The sequence below is a fragment of the Chaetura pelagica genome, unplaced genomic scaffold (genome assembly GCF_000747805.2).
Source record: "Chaetura pelagica isolate M959 unplaced genomic scaffold, ChaPel_1.0 scaffold698, whole genome shotgun sequence".
Taxonomy (NCBI): domain Eukaryota; kingdom Metazoa; phylum Chordata; class Aves; order Apodiformes; family Apodidae; genus Chaetura; species Chaetura pelagica.
The window spans coordinates 63352-81648 of record NW_009954236.1 but is presented as its reverse complement, the minus strand read 5'-3'; the positions used below and the strand labels follow the sequence as shown (position 1 = coordinate 81648).

The window sequence follows — 18297 nt, the reverse complement described above, 5'->3', positions numbered from 1 at the left end:
GCTCTCCCGCTGCAAGATCATCTCCTGCCATCAAGTGCTGCAAACCCTGGAAGAAGTTCAAAAGCAGAGGCAGGGACGCGCTTGCAGAACACCCCTCCAGCGCTGCCCGCTGACCCGTGCCGAGCTCCTCCAGCGCGGCCCTGCCCCGGGTCCCTGAGAGCTGGGGATGAGGCTTTCAGCAAACATCTCCTCTGCCTGGTGTTTTTCTGGTTCAGCTCCCCTTGGCTTCGACAGGGACAAATCTCACCAGGCTCTGGCAGTTTGTTGCTGTTGCAGCCAGGCCTCACGCAACGCTGACATGTAGGAGAGCAGCGCTCAACCAACACCCCCCTCCATTCCCACCCTAGTCCCCCCTCCATCCCAAGCCAAAACACATTTCTGATGGTTATTTTTCTTGCTTCAGAGCACATCGAGGCTTGCAGAGCAGCCCACAGCTCCCAGCACCCTGGGGTTGGCTATAAAAAACCCTAATACAGCATTCAGGTGTTCAGATGAAATGTTGCTCTCTTTATTTGCACTTTAAATCTGAGTAACGACAGCCCTGCAGCTCTGGCTCAGGCTTGGCATGGATTTACAAAGTCTTTCACCACTCCAAAGGAGAGGAGAGAAGTCCAGAGCTCAGGACCTGCTGCACTGAACACCATCAACCTAAGCAGCTCAGCACTTCCCTGAGTCAGCCAGTTTGTGACCTCAGAGCTGGATTTGGCCTTGACACAACTGACTCTCACTGGAGAGCACTTGACAGAGAGGAAACAGCAACGCTGGATGAACTTAACACATGCCTGTAAACACATTTGCTGCTGCAGTGTTGGGGGGTGCAGTAAATGAGTTTAACGAGTTACAGCCCCAGCAGGGAAAGAAATCAGCTCTGAACTCCTTGGTTTGCTGCAGGTTTTGTTTCTTTGCAAGTGCTTTGGGGAGGGAGGTTGAGGCTGGGGTGGTTCCATCCCACAGAGCCCGTGCCCAGGCAGGGTGACAGACCAGCCTGTCCCAGCACAGCCCCAGCTCTGCTGCTGAGGCTGCTCCAGGGGGAGGAAAATGCCACCTCACTCCACATCCCCCTGGGAAATGCAGCTCTGGGGTGAGCAGAGCACCAGCCCCCCCAGCTCACAGCAGGTGCTGCACCCCCTGAGCAGGCAGCTGCCTTCCCTGGCACCTCCCAGCCCCTCCTGGCTCCCCCCAGGAGCCACCTGGGGCGAAGGAAACAGGCGCTGAAAGTTTCTTAACCAGCACTTAAAAAAGGTCACATCAAACCCAAGGTCCGTTGGTTCCATCAGTTATGCATGAAGGCACAGGCTGCCAGTACTCATGTCCTCATAATCTGGGGCATCTCCTCACACTGGAACAGCCCATTTCAACAGAAATAGGAACTTGGGAGTGAATTTGTTTTGTGAGTTTAACCACTGCAGGAAGAGAAGCATCTCCACAAAGTCCCTTTGCTCTCCTGCAGAGCACCCTCTGAGGCCCCACAGGGCACGTGGTGCTACTCACAGGTTAAATCTGTTTGTCAGCATCCCCAAAGGAATTTTTCCATGCAATTCCCAGACAAGCAGCCTGGTTAGCTGGTTGCTCCAAGCTCACAGCCAAGGAATTGCAGGGGGAGGCTGAGTACACAGGCAGTGCCCAGGCTCTCTGGGATGTTCCTATTTAAAAGGCAGCTGTACAAATTAAACTGCCCCCAAGGGAGAAGTACTTTGCAGAGCAGCTCAGAAACACTATCAATTAAGGGATTTTGTTTTTTGATGTTACCAGCACCATATTTACAGAATCACAGAATCGTTCTAGTTGGAAAAGACCTTTAAGAACATCAAGTCCAACCATGAACCCAACTCTACCAAGTCCAGTTACTAAACCACATCCCTCAGCACCACATCTATACAGCTTCTCAGCACCACATCTACACAGCTTCTAAACACCTTCAGGGATGAGGATTCAAACACCTCCCTGGGCAGCCTGGGCCAGTGTTTAATAACCTTTTCAGTGAAGAAGTTTCTTCTGATATCCAACTAATGTCCAAAAACAAGCCTGAAGCACTGATCTCCCTCTCCTCCTCTGTCCCACCCTTACCTGAGGCATCCAGCGGTGTGGGGGCTCAGGCAGGGACAGGTTTACTGAGCTGGCACTGGAGGGAAGGTGACCTCTGTACATCCCTCTGTGCATGTCCCATGGCCACATCCAGCCCTGGAAGCACTTCCTGGTGTCTAACTGCAGCCATCTTCCCACCTGGAAGGAGTCTTCTGATGGACACAAACCTCCTGCAGATGTTTCTGGTTGTTTCCTGCTACACACCAAGGGAGACAGAGAATTCAACCAGTTAGAAACACAAAGGCTTCTCCATGTTAAAAAGGACCACGGTAAAAATTAACTCACCCAGCACAGACTTCAAAAAAAGGGTTTAAGGTTTATTTTCCTCAGTACAGGTATTCTTTACAGCAGAAGGTTTTCTTAAAAAACTATGTACACACAAATACAGTCTTGTGCATTTCAGGATACACTCCTAAAGTCTCTAGAAGAGGAGAGAGATCCTCAAGGCCCATTCCTGCAGCCCAAGCTCTTTCCTAGGAAGACCACCACTCCCCAGGGTCAGGACAAGGCTCTTGCTCCAACCACTTCTGCATAGTTTTGGTGTTGCTTATAAAATAGGTTCCTGTCTCTACCCTGTGCCTCTGTAGCGCAGCCAAACTTGGAATAATTCCTTTGATCAAGAGACTGATGCTACAGATAAGCTCAAATAAGTCACGGGCACGATAGTTTCAAGATGTAAAATTGGTTTAAACACAATTTTGGAGGATAAAGAGAGCATCCATTTTACTGAGAGACATGATGAGTCAGCTTCCCAAGTCCTCAACACCTTCTCGCAGCAACACTTAAGGAAAAAAAATCCCCAAATCTAAGTTAGAGTCACTCAGCTGTTTCCTAATAAATCCTTACAGCTGACAAAGAGGTTTTCCTCCTTTTTTTTTTTATTTCTTCCTGCAAGCAGTTTTAAGAGAGTTATAAAGAGCTATCTGGGGAATGAATTAGTGTTTCAAAACCAAGTTACAAATCTATAAAACAGATTAGTATACTTCACATAAGGCCACAAACACTGCAAACTGTCAGTGTGACTATTTAGGATCATTAAACTTAATCTTTTAATTAGCATAAGCTTTATACCTCCATTACTTATTTTCAATTCCAGATGAAGACAGCTCCCCAAGGCTCATGGAGATGTTGGGGGGAAGGGGATGGGGACATGGCTGGAAGGGGCACCTCCTGCTAACTGAACATCCAGGTATTGGTCTTGCCTAATTCAATTCCATTTGAGTCTATCGAGTGAGCAACAACCAAATGGTTTTGAGACACTAAAAAGGCAGGCACAGCCAAATCCACTTAGCAGGGCTAAGAACACAGATCTATTGTGTGCTGGGCTCACCCACCCTCCAACTTCCCATACGCTTTAGCAAAACAAATTGTTGCTCCCTGGTGGTTTTGCTTTGGAAGGCAACAGTGCAACAGGATCCCGAGTCACAGCAGGAACGGGGCACGGGAGCAGTCAGTTCTGAAACAGAGCTGCAGCATTGCCAGGCTGGGGTGGTTTTTTAGGGGGCTATTTTTTGGGTAAGTGGCTTCTGAAGAGAAGGGACAGGCACTGCTTGCCTTGACAATTCGGACCATTGCTTTCAGTTCAAGTTTTAAAGTGCAAAACTTCAGAGAGTCTTTGGGTGAACAAAACAAAAGCATCAATTCCCACCCGAGGCTGGTGGAGAAACAGCCAGAACACGTTGGGGTGATTGACAAGTGTGAGAGTGTCAGAGACATTCCCAACAAAAGCAAGATCCCAGCTACCTCTTTGATTTGAACACTGTGTCAGCAGCTGCTGCAAATCTCCTCCCCTCGCCTCGGCAGGTGATGTGTTGTTCAAGAAACAGTGGATAAGTAACAGTTGTGCTTGCAATTGCATTTGCATCTGCAGACCTTGGTCTAGAAAAGTATAGAGAGACTTTGGTGTTGCATAGTATTTTTTTCAAGAGAGGAACAGGCACTGCTGAAGGTTCTTCCATGGTATATTGCCACCTAATACTGTAGATGCTCTACACACTTTCCAATAATACGTGTAAACTGTAACTGCTAAGAATAAATACGTTGGAGAGCATCTTGTGGTTTAGATAAAAGCAAGGTACAAAACTCTGCATTAGGTTTCTAAAGCTTTGGTCTAAACTGCTGTAAAATCAGCTGACTTGGTGAAGAGCCCTCAGGAGAGTCCCTTGTGTACAGCACCTGGAACAGCATGATTCAGTCCATGAACTTTTAGTGGTTATTCTCTTGTCAGCTCTTAGATGCATTTGACCTCAAAACATGAAGAGATCATCTTTCTCCCCTGTGTTGGAATCTATTTTATTCCAGTCTACAGGTGAGAACGATTCTGCACTCTGGATGTCTTGAGCAGTCAGACCCGTGTCGAGGACATGAGGGTTTGTTCTTGACTGAGCCAGTCTAAGAGGGGAGAAAAACAGCAAGTAAGACCACAAATCAGTGCAGTTTATAGCCTGGATGCTTGATGCATCCCTAATGCCCAACCCCAGCTCCAGTTCCACGTGTCAAAATCCTCCAATGGGATGAAATAATTCAGTGAGGGCAGAAGGGGAGAGCTGGTTTGTTGCAGCTTTGCTGCTGGATTATCCAAACATTTCCCCTACAGGCACCCAGGGAATTTGCAGTCTGGACATCCCATATATTAAATGGTCTGGCAGAACCTTCCCCAAGCTATTGCTGGCTTGTTAGCTGGGATCTTATCTCTGTGCCAAGGCCCAGAGGAGCAGCCTGGTGGCAGTGACTCAGTTTTCACTCTGGTGTGTCTGGACAAGCAGCGTGGGCTGGAGTTCAGGGCTCCCAAGCATTTAACTCCTTGGGTTAAGGCACAGCAGGACTCAGAGGATGTTTAATAGCCACAGGATCAGCTTTAAGGGGGTATTAATTCCAGCCCATCCCGGCTGTTTCACAAAACCTCACAAGCCCCAGTTTGTTGGTGTGTTATTAAATACCTCTGTGAAAATGCAACATCAATTCACCCAGGGCCAAAAGGTTAATTCAAATATTTGGGGTTTCATCCAGCACAGGCACGGGCTTGAGTGACCCTCAAAGTTAAAGAAGAAAACCTGCCAGCCATGCAGTTGCTTCAGGAAGGACTTCAGAAGCATCTGCCTGGGTGGATGAGCAGACTAAATACTGAGTCACCAGCAGGCCAAGGGTGATGTGACAGCCTGGCACCCAGCAATGCAAACCAAAAGACCTCAACCAACAACATCTGTTTAATTAAGCAGGGCAGGGAGCAGAGGTGAGGAAAACAAGACAACGTTGAGACATAAATTCAAGCAGCCCCTTTAGCAAACACAACCTGGGACAGAGCTACTGTGGAAGTGGAAGCTGTAAATCATTCCTGAGAGCCACACAAGGCACGAAGGTCTGATTCCTCAGGGCTGAGCAGGCAGGGTTTGTGCTGCTGCAAACCCCGGAGAGGTGACAGTGCTGGGCTCAGCTCTGCTACTGCCTGACTCACAGAATCCCAGACTTGTTTGGGCTGGAAGGGACCTTAAATATAATCCAGTCCCAACCCCCTGCATGGGCAGGGACACCTCCCACCAGCCCAGGTTGCTCCAAGCCCCATCCAACCTGCTCTTGAACACTCCTAGGGATGGGGCTATTCAAGACTCCCTCTTTCTTAGAATTGTTCTGGTTGCAAAAGACCTTTAAGATGATCCAATCCAACCATAACCTAACAACCATTAACCTTCCAGCACCTCCTTCCCAGCTGGAAGGGGAGGGAAGCTCTTGCTTTGGACTGGGAAGTGAACTAAGCCAAATGAAGCCACGGCCATGAACTCTGAATGTGCTCAGGTGCATGAATCCAGAAACTGGTGCATCAGAGTCACCCTGACACAACCAGGCTGCAGCAAGGACAGGTGGAGCTGCTGCTGGGTTGGGGACAGAGGGGAATGAGGTCCCAGGGCTAGCCCAGACCTCACAGAGAAGTGACAAAGACTAAAGTCCCCTGTGCCAGAAGCTGAGACCAGCATCACCAGGGTTATCACAGGGGCTGGAAACAGGCAGCCTCAAACCACCCTGGCAAACAGGAGTGGACACAACAACTGCTTGAGGAATTAAATTCCCTATCACATACAGCCTCTCTCCATCCTTAAAAAGGTTGTAAAAATATTTGGCTTATCAGCCAGCCTCAAAGCCTATCTCCCAATTAACAGCTGAGGAACTGATGGGGCAGCTGCCTAGGTCAGATCATGGTGGCTGATTAGATTAGAAGCATTATTAAAAGCCAGTCACTAGTCAAGTCTCCAGGGCTGGTCCCTGGTGGCGTGAACTTGTAAGGGGAGTTATTAGAATTACCTTGAAAAAGCCTCGTCGAGACCATCATCCATTTCCTTTGTTAAAGAGATAAAAAGAGAGACAAGTTGCTAAGAGAACACACAAAAGTGTATTTAGAGATTCAGCTCCGCGCTCCAGCACAGCAGACAGAGAAATATATACACACATATTGACTTCCAAGTGCCTAAAGCAAAGATCCTCTGGCAATCTGCCTCCTCGGGCAGGTTTTATCTCTGCACCAGCCCCAAGGTAAGAGGTGTAACTCTGGGTGGTCCAGGCCTCCTCAGAGCAGATCCCAGGGCTCAGTCTGGGGATACCAGCCTCCCCTCGCAGCCCAGGGGTGGGACAGGGGCTTGGATCCAGCCCATCAGCTGCACCACATGCCCCTCTGGGGTTAACCACAGCCTCAGCTCTTCCAGCTCCTGCCACGAGACTGGCACACTCTGTGGGATCCTGCCAAGAGGGACACATGGACACAGCTTGGCAAGATGCTCCAGGCATCCCCTGGGGCTTTTCTGGATCAGGAGCCTGGAAAGCAGCTCTGCTCCAGCACAGGGGGAACCTGAGCTGCTTGGAAGCAGCTCTGGGATCCTTTCCCTCTGATCTCCTCCTCAGGGAAAGTTTTTACTGAGGAAGAAAAACTTCCCATGCAGGAAGATGGGCTCTGTGCCAGGGCTTTGCTTGGACAGACCTGACTATTCCCACCACCTGGTGAGGCACTTACAGACCTCATGTGATATGTAAAGTGTGAAAACTCTGCAAGCAAGGAGGTTTCAGAGAGTGCTGATAAACCTCCAGGATTTGATATGACTTAGGATTGATCTTTAGGTTTATCCTGAAAAACCTCAGGCTCAGATCTGTCAGACTTCAGAAACAGGCTCCAGGCAAAGGCCTTTATTATTCAATCCCCCCAGATTTAGCAGAGGGCTTTTCCAGAGAGGACACGTGGTGGGGATGAGGTCCATGGTTGGAGCACTTGAGGAGCTCCCCAATGGATGCACACCCAGACATATGGGCTGAGCCATTATTTTTCTATTCATGCAGGAAACAATTAAGCCAGATGACTGGGACCATTGTGGGAGAAGCCATCCCATGCTCACACAGGCCAGATACAACCACAGGGGAAAAATAAGAGTAATAACGAACACAAATTTAACTTGGCTTTGGTAAACAGTAAACAAAAGCCATCAACATGATTTTCTTTCCCCTGAAGAGAGCAGTTAGGTGGTCTCTCAATTAAGTGACAAACCACTGAGAAATGCTGCTCAGGAATAAGTAATATTCAATTATCTGACAGTGGTGGGATCCTGCCAAGAGGGACACATGGACACAGCTTGGCAAGATGCTCCAGGCATCCCCTGGGGCTTTTCTGGATCAGGAGCCTGGAAAGCAGCTCTGCTCCAGCACAGGGGGAACCTGAGCTGCTTGGAAGCAGCTCTGGGATCCTTTCCCTCTGATCTCCTCCTCAGGGAAAGTTTTTACTGAGGAAGAAAAACTTCCCATGCAGGAAGATGGGCTCTGTGCCAGGGCTTTGCTTGGACAGACCTGACTATTCCCACCACCTGGTGAGGCACTTACAGACCTCATGTGATATGTAAAGTGTGAAAACTCTGCAAGCAAGGAGGTTTCAGAGAGTGCTGATAAACCTCCAGGATTTGATATGACTTAGGATTGATCTTTAGGTTTATCCTGAAAAACCTCAGGCTCAGATCTGTCAGACTTCAGAAACAGGCTCCAGGCAAAGGCCTTTATTATTCAATCCCCCCAGATTTAGCAGAGGGCTTTTCCAGAGAGGACACGTGGTGGGGATGAGGTCCATGGTTGGAGCACTTGAGGAGCTCCCCAATGGATGCACACCCAGACATATGGGCTGAGCCATTATTTTTCTATTCATGCAGGAAACAATTAAGCCAGATGACTGGGACCATTGTGGGAGAAGCCATCCCATGCTCACACAGGCCAGATACAACCACAGGGGAAAAATAAGAGTAATAACGAACACAAATTTAACTTGGCTTTGGTAAACAGTAAACAAAAGCCATCAACATAATGATTTTCTTTCCCCTGAAGAGAGCAGTTAGGTGGTCTCTCAATTAAGTGACAAACCACTGAGAAATGCTGCTCAGGAATAAGTAATATTCAATTATCTGACAGTGGTGGTTCTCAGAGAGCCTCACCATCTCCTCCAGTCATTTATGGAGCCTACCAGGGGCAGCAGGTGCTCCACCACTAATTGATCATTTTGAGCAGGACACCAAAACCCAGCTCACTTGGGCACCTCTGAACCCCTGCCTGAATGGATCAACCACACCAGAGTTCCCAGGAGGTTTTATCCAGGAAAAAGCCCCATGATGGGAGACAGAGCACATGAAAAGGAGGTGGCATCACAGCCCCCTGGCTCAGCAGACCCCAGGGCACACACTTACCCACACCACGTTGTTATTTACAGAGGAGCTGGGCCCAAACATGTTGTTGTCCAACTGTGGGGAGTTTGTGCTGCTGGACAGGGGTGATTTGGCAGGATCTTCTAAATCCAGCAAGTTGCCCGTGGCTGCTGCTGTGAACAGAGGGGAGAGGAAATGAGGCAGGGGAGGGGAGAAGAGGTGACATGAAACCAAACCTTTTTGCAGGAATGGCTTCCCCTCAAGAGGGGGATCAAAGGGCTCATCCAGTTCCTTCAGGATTGCCCCATTTTCTAGCATGGAGGAGCTGCCTTCAGGTTTCATCCCAAATAATTAATGATGCTCAGATTCAGCAACCAAGACCCTTCAACAGGGACAAAGGGGAGGATCAGCCAAATTGTCCCTTCAGCAACCATTGCTGGAAACTCCTGGGAACCTGCTTATGTTCAGGGTGAGAAAAGATCAGCCCAGGGCAAAACTGACACATCCCACCCCAGGACACCCATCCCCACTCCAAGAATCCATCCCAGTCCCAGGACTGGAACAGACCGTCTGCAATATCCTCAGCTCAGCCCACAGCATCAATTCAGTGCCTTACAAAGATGCACCATTATTTGATAGGACCAAGGGCAAATCCTGCACTGGGTGAGGAGCAGTTTGAAGTTTGGGAGCTGCTGGTACACTGTGGTCTGGGCTGTTCCAGGAAAGCCTCAGGTCCTCCCATCACTCTGCAGTAAGGGCTCCCAGCTGTGGAGCATCCCCTGGGCAGATGTCAGAGCTTATTCCAACACCTGTGGCAGCCCTGGGCCTCGTTTGTCCCCATGTGCCACCACTTGTGACAGATCCCTTCAGTCCTGGGCCTGCACACGAAGAAACAAGACGTGCCAGCCTGGAAGGATGCCCAGTTTAATGCTATTTTCCTCCGTGCCAAATCCTCTTATCTCCATGGCCAGCATGGAAGAGAGATTAGCCTTTTGTCCCACTTCTCCCTGGCTCCATGTCTCGTGTTCCAGAGGCAGCAGAGGACCCAGGGCCAGGCATGAATTATGAAGGGTTTTACTATTTAATTGTTTTATTTTCATGCATCTCTCCTTCTTTAGGGGAGGTGGAGGGAAAGTGGCACCTCCATGTCCACCTCCTTCAGCTGATAGGATGGCAAGACTTTTGGGCCCAAATAATTTGTTCCTTGCTCCCAACTTGCACCTTGCTGGTCTTCAAAGCCCTCCCAGGAGCCTGCCCCATTCAGGAAAACCCTGCAGATCTCAGGCTGTTCCCCATTCCCAAGCCTGAAACCAAGCTCTGCTGTTGGTGACTTACGTGTGTCAGGATGGGCAGGGGCATCTGAGCTGGAGCTGCTTGTCCCTTCTCCTTCCAAGATGGACCTTTCCCGCTTCTCCTTCTCTGCAAAAGGAGGAGACCCCATCACTGCCTGTGGGCTGCTTCCCTGCAGCCTTCTGGGAGGAGGGGCAGGGGACAGCTAGGATGGACAACCAGGTCTCCTCTGCCCACAGCAGACCAAGGTGTGTTCTACAATCTCATGGAAGGTGAAATCAAAACCCCAGGGTTTTGCTGGCAGAGCTGAGGTATCACAGAGAAGCACCACAGCCTCCACACCCCACTTGGGAGGCAGCAGCACAGCCAAAACTTGGCTGCATTTCCAAGGCTGTTCAGAGAAACCTGGAATCATAGAATGGTTTGGGCTGGAAAGGACCTTAAAGATCATCTAGATGCAACCCCCTGCATGGGCAGGGACACCTCCCACCAGCCCAGGTTGCTCCAAGCCCCATCCAACCTGCCCTTCAACACTGCCAGGGATGGGGCAGCCACAGCTTCCCTGGGCAACCTGTGTGCCTTAAAGTACACCAAAGCTTGGACCAACCCTAACAGCAACCTGAAAATCTGGCAGCCACAGCTTCCCTGGGCAACCTGTGAAGCTGTGGATGCTTCCTCCCTGGAAGATGCCTTAAAGCACACCAAAGCTTCGACCAACCCTAACAGCAACCTGGAAATCCAAAGGGCAAGAGGAAAATGTCCTCAAAAGCTAGAAAAAACCCAGTCATCCCTTGAGCTCTCCCATGAAGGGTGGGAAGAGGGGAAAAAAGACTCACCTTCCTTAGCTGCTTGCCATAACTCAAAAGCAATTTTGAAGGCCTGGGCTACAGTGAGGGTGACAGCTTGTGCCTGGAAAGACAGAGGTGAAGCAGAAAGTTAATCCACAGGTCCTGGGGTAGGTTTAAATAATTTGGAGGTTTTGCTTTCCAGATTCATATTAACCTGGATCCAGCCAGTCCTCTGCTCCACACGCTCCCTGCCTGGCTGGGGAGGGCTGATCAAATATTGATGGAAGCAGAGACTTGCTCCATGTAGGACATGCAGCTCATTGTAGACACGACTTTAGGTGTCATGGAAGATGGAGGAGGCAGGGACAGGGCTGTCACAGGCACCAGGCTGATGGATGGGGGAAAAGGGAGCCACTCCAGACCATGCAGCTCTTCCTGCACCCCACACAAAGCATGATCTGACCAAGTGGAAGTGCTGCACATCCCTCGGGTCATCCTCGCAGCTTCCCAAGGGATGTGTCTCCCTGCTCCAGGGCTGGGCTGTGTGGTACCCAGCATTACCAGAAAGACCAACATCTCAAAGGGAACCAGCAGCTGGACCTGGAGCACTGTCAGCCACAGCAGAGCCAGGGCAGGGCTGTGCTTTTGTCCCTTCCAGCACCCGCACAAGGAGGCTCCGAGAGCAACAGACAACAAGGTGAAACACCACGAATTTGCAGCTCTTTCCCACAGAGACCCCAGGGTCTTCCCTTGGCTGAGACCACCAGCCTGGGTTTGCTTCATAACAACCAGGGCTGCAGCATGAGTGGGGATGTCCCCTTCAGTCCCTCCATTCCTCCCAAGCCAAGAGCAGCATCACAAACCCCAGCACCTCAAATAGCCTGAGATGCTGGAGACGTATGAATAGTGACATAAATGCCAGTTTCATTAGGAGAAGGCAGAGCTCATGAGCAGTTTAAGTACAGGGAGATAACGAGCCCCACTCTGCAAGGCTGACACAGCACAGGAGCCTTGAGGCACAAGTTTGTTTTAGGAAGTTGCAAACTAAACAAATCCCGACCCATGTCCCGGGAGCTGGGAGGATGGAGATGGCAGGGGAAGCAGGAGCAGAGCACAGGCATCCCCCAAAAAACAGAGGTCCCCCAAAAACCTCCTGCACAGGAGGTTGCAAGAAGACCCAGCAAACCCATCACTGCCAATTAAAGCTCACAAAGCAGGAGAGCTCATTTGCATGTCTGAGCTATTTACATCTTTGATGGAAGTACAAACGCTTTATGGCAAAAACTTAAATATGGTAATTAAGTATGAAACTCCTCACAGCTGTTTACAATTTAAGCTGTCACATCTGAATCAAGTTTAATAGACTCAACTACCGTTGAGAATTACCCAGGAACTAAAAATATGGACTAATTATATGTCCATGACTGGGAGCTGTGCTTACATTTAGGGACCCTGCCCCGGGTCTGGGAGCAGGACATTGCCAGCATGACATTCATGTGCCTTAATGACAAGGGAAAAAACAATATTAATCCCTTTTTTTTTTTTTTCCACAAAAGGCCTTGGAGAACTTTAGTTTGGAGGGAGACACACTAAGCTGATGTACCACTGAGATAATTCTTTTACCACTGGAGAGATTTAAATTTTAATTTGCAGAGCGAAGCTTATCTTCGTGCCAGGACTGGAGCACACGACGTGGGAAGGAGACAACTTGGAGCTTCCATTATTCTCTCCAAGGAAAAAAAGACAAGTGTTGGGAGAAGCCCAGAATATTAACAGATGTGGGGTGGCCATGCTTGGGCACAGGGATGCTTGTGAGGACCCAGGAATCACCATGCTGGGATGCATCAGCTGGGAAGCGCTCTCAGGAGGTTTGGTTCTTTGGGGATTTGGGAGATCCTCTTCTCTGCTCAAGCCACAGGGGAAGAATTTCTAGGGGCACAGGGATGTGACGTGACCTTCCCTTCCTCTGTCCTAAAGGCCCTTCTTTGTTGTCTTTGAAGTTGGGAGGGGACTCAGCCCCAGCCCTGGCTCCACTGGAGAGACCCCCAGGGCTCTCCTTACCCCACACACAGCCTGTAATACCCTGTGACCTGCTCCTCTTCCTTGCTGGGTCACTGGTGCTGGGTCACTGGTGCTGGGTCCCTGCCCACCCTGACACACTGAACCAGCAGGAAAAAATCCCACAAGCAGGTTAAGTTGCAAGCAAGAGCCAAAGACTCTTTTCTTTCTGCAGGTCTCTGCTCTAAGCCCATCTTCAGCAACCAGCAGGGTTCCCTGTGTGGTTGTGTCTGCAAAGATGCCACTAAAAATTGGACAAGGAGCCTCGAGGACAAGAAATGGAAGGAAGCCAGGGAGGGGAGCCCAGAACTGCTGGCTAAATGCCTCCCCTCAATGAGGTGGTCCCTGGGCACCCCACTGCCAGGCCCCCCAGAGATGTCCTCACTGCCAAAGCCTCCCTGCACGCTGGGCTCAGAGTGGCTCTGGCATCTGGGAAGTGGGGGCTGAGCAGGGACAGTCCCAGCAGCTGGAGCTGAGCACAGCAGGGGGGGATGCAGGTGCTGGGGCAGGCCCTGGTCCTCTCACCCCTGCCCCAGACCTCAGGGCAGAAAAGCTTTTACCTGCCAAGATGATGGGCTGAATCCAGCCTGGAGCTAAGCCCGTTGGAGCAGCTATGGGCAGGGTCTGGGCAGCACAGCTGGGATCACCACAGCAGGAGGGTGGGTGCTCTCCCGTGGCTGTTGGCTGGGGCAGGGACCCACCTAACTATGGGCAAAGCTGTTATCTCACCAGCACAGCCCCTCTCTGCTTCCTCCTCCTCCAGCCACATCCCCATTTCTTCCTCTGGACTGACCATTTTCCGTTTGGTACAGAGGAAGGCATGGCACTCCAGGTTCTCATTGAGCTGGTTCTGGGCAATGTAGGCAAACACTTTATCGTGGGTCTTGTCTGCCGTGCAGTAGGATATCCTGAAAGACACAATGACACGTCTTGTCTGGGGCACTGAGCCAAGGGAGATCAACCAACCCCTCCTCTGACCTGCCAGCAAGCTCCTACCCCAGGTCTTCCAGCTCCAAGGCCAAGCAGGGAAGGCAAAGGGAGCACAGGAATGTTACCAGGCTTTGATGGAACTCCTTCCCAAAGCAGGAATTGATGACACTGGCTTGAGTGTAAGAGAAGCCCAGAAAGACTCCCACAGCCAAGGCATGAACCAAGAGCACCACACAGAGAGGCAGGAGAGGAGAGAAAATGTTTCACCTCAAGGAAAAGGACAGGTTAGAGAAGGTAAGGGCTCTGCAGGGTGCCAGCCTGACAAATGCTCTGTCTTCAGAAAAGAGACTCCAGAAGATCTTCCCAGGAGGACAAGCTCCCAAGAAGAGAGGAGGATTTGTTCCCAGCCTACAACTTAATTTCAAGGCTCAAACCAGGGAAGGAAATTGATGCAAGGGCAGCACCCAAGGAAACCTGTCAGAAAGGCTGGAATTCAGGCTCCAAGATCTGCAGTAGCAGAAGGGATGCTCCAAGACCCCTGAACACATGGGACACAGGGAAGGAGGCTCAGCCTCCCCAGTGGAGCATCCCCAGCACAGCTCTGCCCAGGGACCAGGGCTGACTCCAAAATGCCAACAAGGTTCTGGAGGAGCAACAGGCTGACCTGTCTGGGGAGACCAGACTGTGACTGAGGGCTCAGCTCCCTTCTGCAGGGCAGTGGGTCCCTCAGCATCAGCCACCATCATCTCCCATGGGTCCATCCATGCCAGGAGCTGCAGGAGTCTCCTCTGAAGTCATAAAGCAATGGCTGGAGCAGCCCCAGAGGTTTAGTGGAAGGCAGAAGGTGCCACAAATGAGCAAACCTCTTTCCTGGGCATGCAACAGAACAAACAGGTGACCAGGAAAGAGAAAATGCCAAAGAAAAAGTGGGACACTTTGGTGAGTTTCTCCATGGTCTCACAGTGCTTGTTCAGCTCCTGTTCTTGTTGCCCCAAAGAGTTTGCAGTGACCCTTTTAAATTAAGGGTCACAATCAGAATTTATTTATACTGCATTAGTTTCTTGCTGTGAGAGGAAACCTCTGCTTAATGGCCTATATTTTGTTCTCCAGAGCTGAGCTGTGCTCTGTATTGAAGAGGCACTGGGAAGTTCACTCTTTTCTCCCATTTTCCTCCACTCTTATAATAAATGTGATGGAGCTGTGGAAGGCCTGCACAGGCCCTTCCAGCAACACCCAGTGCTCAGCTTGATATTCTCTGGCCATTAATTTCCAGGGAAAGGATAAATCAGACCTGCCTCTGAGCTGAGCCAGTTTTATGACCAAAGCCTCTGGGGCACATCTAGTGACAGTGGCTGTGCCTTAGCCATGGCCATGTTGTCCTGCCCAAAAACCTGATCTGGGGCAAGAGCTCAGAGCTGGCATCTCCCCAGTGAGCAGAAAAAGCAAAGAGAAGACAGGAGAGGTGTTAGAGGAAAGCCCTGGGACCATCAGCAGCAGCTGTCCCCATGTCAACAGCCTCTTCAGGATGCACTGACTCCAGTCACCTGAACCAGGGGATGCTCATGCACAAGCACAGACCAGGAGCAGCAGCTTTATCACCAGCTGTTAAAGTGTCCAGGCAGAATTTAAGGCAGCATCTAAAAACCCGCGGCACCACGGCTCGTTCACAGCCACCCTGGCAGTGGTGTGATGGTGTTTGTGGCTGTCTGGCCCAGCTCTGCTTTTGAGCAGCAGGTTTGTGCCCTGGGGAGGGCTGGGGCTCAGCACAGGGGCTCTGCACCACTGCTTGGGCTGGAGGGGAGAGCAGCAGGGGAGGAGCAGCCTGGTCAGAGAGCCCCCGAGCCAGCGCTCCCTGCCCTCGATCAGCACAGTGGGAAGGACAGGAGAGGAGCCAGGGGGAGCAGGGATGGAGGACATGGAAAGGGCCAGATCTGAGCTGAGCTCAGCTCTGCCAGCCCTGCACCTGCCTCCAGCCTCTTTGGAAGAAACACTCACCCAAGTCCGAGAAGCGGACGGGATAAACCATCCTCACCCTCCCCACACTGGTCTCAACCAGCTCTGGTCAGAGCTTTCTAAACACACAAGAGGTGCAGAGCAGCCAGATCCAGCTCTGGCACTCATGCCCTCACCTGCTCAGAGGTGCTCTGACCATCCTCTGTGCTCAACTCCTGCCATCACCCCAGGTGCTTCGGCCCTTCTGTGGCCAAAACTGAGCAGTAAACCACCCATGGCTGCAGAGCTCTTGGCTGTGGATCTGCAGTCTGCACACACAGCACCTCCAGCCTCATCATGTCATTCCTTACCCCTGGCTGGACACTTATTGCACCAGACATAAATTTACCTTAAGTTTGGCAACCACCCTCCTTCCCCCACCATTGCTTTCCATCAAAACATGATGGCCAGCCAGCCAGTTCAGCCCAGGAGACTGGAGAAGACGAGGAGCCTCAGAGCAGCCCCCCCTGACGTGCCCCCCAGGGCCCACCTGTATATGGAGATGTTCTCGATCAGCTCGTTGGTTCCACTGTCGTTTAACACGATCCCCCTGGGTGAGACTTTCAGAGTCACCTTCTGCAGCTTCTTTCCACTTGCTTTTGCCTTTGGAAGGAAAAGGGGGAGAGGAAAGTTACAGGTGTTTAAAACTCATGTCCAAAGGTACCTGAGCAGAGACTCCAGACCCTAACAGGCACATTAATAGCACTTGTTAGTACCAGTGTGACCTAACAGGCATGTTAATAGTGCTCGTTAGTACCGGAGCGAATTTATGACCAGGTGTGATAAAGCACTCACTGAAACCTTTCCTTCCCTGAAGCAGTGATTGTTTAGCATTAAGGAGACAAGGACACACACCCTCCACCTCACACCCCATGGAGGTACTTCCAGCCCAGCACCTCTGTGAGGTGCTTCACCCCTGGGGGTTCTGTCCTTAGAGCCAGCTCTGGAGCACAGGGGGACATCAGTATGAACAAGGGAGACAGTTCTGCAGGACATGGGCTCCAAGCAGCTGCCACCTTTGAGCTCTGCTGTCAAACCCGAGTGGCAAAGCACCCCCACACCAAGAAGACCAGCTTAAAAAGTAACTAGACTTTTAAGGGCCACTTTCTCTTATTAAGTAGCCTCATGCTGTCAGCCTTCAGGATGTAAGCTCACCTCATTGCCCAGCTTCTCTCCAAAAAAAAAAAAAGCCCAAACAGAAAACCTCCTCCAGCTAGTTGCAGCCTGCAGACCTGGCTCCCAGCCCTGCTCTCTGGGGACCTCACTTGAGCCACATCCAGCCTGGCCAGTGGTCAGTCCTGCCCCTCAAAGGCTGGCCTCAGCCCTGGGGTTTTTATTTAAAGGCTCCATTCTCAGTTCACCAGAGAAGACACGAAGGGCTCTGCCAGCAGATCCTGTTTCATGTGAGCTCTCCCCTCCCATCCAGCTCAGCACGTGCCAGGAAAGGCTCTGTCATTACCCAGCACAGCTCACCACCCCATTGAGTTTTACGATGGTTAACTGTACAATTGGGTCTTTGCTTCATTCAGCTTTATAAGGGCTTAAAGAAGCATTAATTTTACTTGGAACCCAGTGAGCAGGGGCTCCAGGCAGGCCTGGTGCTAGAGGGTGGCTGAAAATCAGTCCCTCTTGCATCAGAAGTTACCATACTGTCCTGCTCCCTTCTCCTCTTAACCCTCCAAATCCTGAGTAGAAAACCCCAGAAGAGCATGCCAGCCCTTGGGCATGTGCTGGATGCACTCAAGACCCTGTCCCTGCCCTGTGAGAGGAGTCATGGCCCTGGGGAAGGCTGATTTCACCAGGTCAGAGAATCCTTCCACACCCAGGGTCACCCAAAGCTTATCAAGGGGAGCCAGAGCCCAGACACATAACTCCAGCTCTCCAGAGCCTGTCCCATCCATGAGCCAGGGTCAGCCCCAAGGGCTTCTCACTGCTGCTCTCTGTGTTTCTGCCTACACCACCAGACACCTGCTCATCCCTGGAAGGGCTGGACCTGCAATCCTGGCACCCTCCAGCCCACAGACATACAGCAGGGTCTCCAGACCTGTGGCTTCCAAAACTCCCTGGGGACAGACTCAGTCTGAGCAGCAGGACAGGGCTCTGCTCCAGCACAGACACTCACGGTAGCGACGATCCTTTTGACAGCAGCTGCAGAGAGCTCCTCTCCCTTGGGCTGCTCCACTAGTGTCATGCCCATGTACTTGAGGCTGAAGAGCATCCCCTCCAGCAGTGTCTCACGGGTGTCTGTCCAGTTCTCTGGGAGCTCTAGAAGGCAATTAGAGGCTCTTAGATTCCCAAACACACAAGGATACCCACCAAGCCCTGAGGGAGGGCTTAGGTCTGAGCAGAGCGATGGTTTAGCTACTGCCTGGACCCCCATGCCCAAGCAGCTGGGAGCTCCCAGTGCTGCCATGGCTCTGATGTGGCACTGGGAAAGGAGCCCTGGCTGTCAGAGGAGGTGATAGAACACTTGAGCCACACAGTAACCACGAGGC

General features: G+C 51.1%; 1 protein-coding gene across 1 annotated transcript; it reads right to left on the bottom strand.

Annotated features, from left to right (window-relative positions):
• Nucleotides 1-4331: 4331 nt before the first annotated feature.
• LDLRAP1 (low density lipoprotein receptor adaptor protein 1) lies at nt 4332-18061 on the bottom strand. Its single transcript, XM_010003661.1, has 8 exons — nt 17925-18061; nt 16293-16405; nt 13674-13788; nt 10871-10943; nt 10080-10163; nt 8787-8917; nt 6382-6416; nt 4332-4476 (listed from the first exon to the last, which is right to left on the bottom strand). Exons 1-8 carry the CDS (start codon nt 18018-18020, stop codon nt 4332-4334), a joined length of 792 nt encoding a protein of 263 aa, XP_010001963.1. The 5' UTR covers nt 18021-18061.
• Between the last annotated feature and the right edge of the window lie 236 nt (nt 18062-18297).

What these genes read in the sequence shown, in the direction of transcription:
- LDLRAP1 (XM_010003661.1), bottom strand. Translation starts at nt 18,020, where the DNA reads ATGCTCTTCAGCCTCAAGTACATGGGCATGACACTAGTGGAGCAGCCC. An exon ending in CCCTGCCCATCCTGACACAC is followed by an intron (nt 8,918 to 10,079) that starts GTAAGTCACCAA and finishes CTCTGTTCACAG; the next exon opens with CAGCAGCCACGGGCAACTTG. An exon ending in TAAATAACAACGTGGTGTGG is followed by an intron (nt 6,417 to 8,786) that starts GTAAGTGTGTGC and finishes TCTTTAACAAAG; the next exon opens with GAAATGGATGATGGTCTCGA.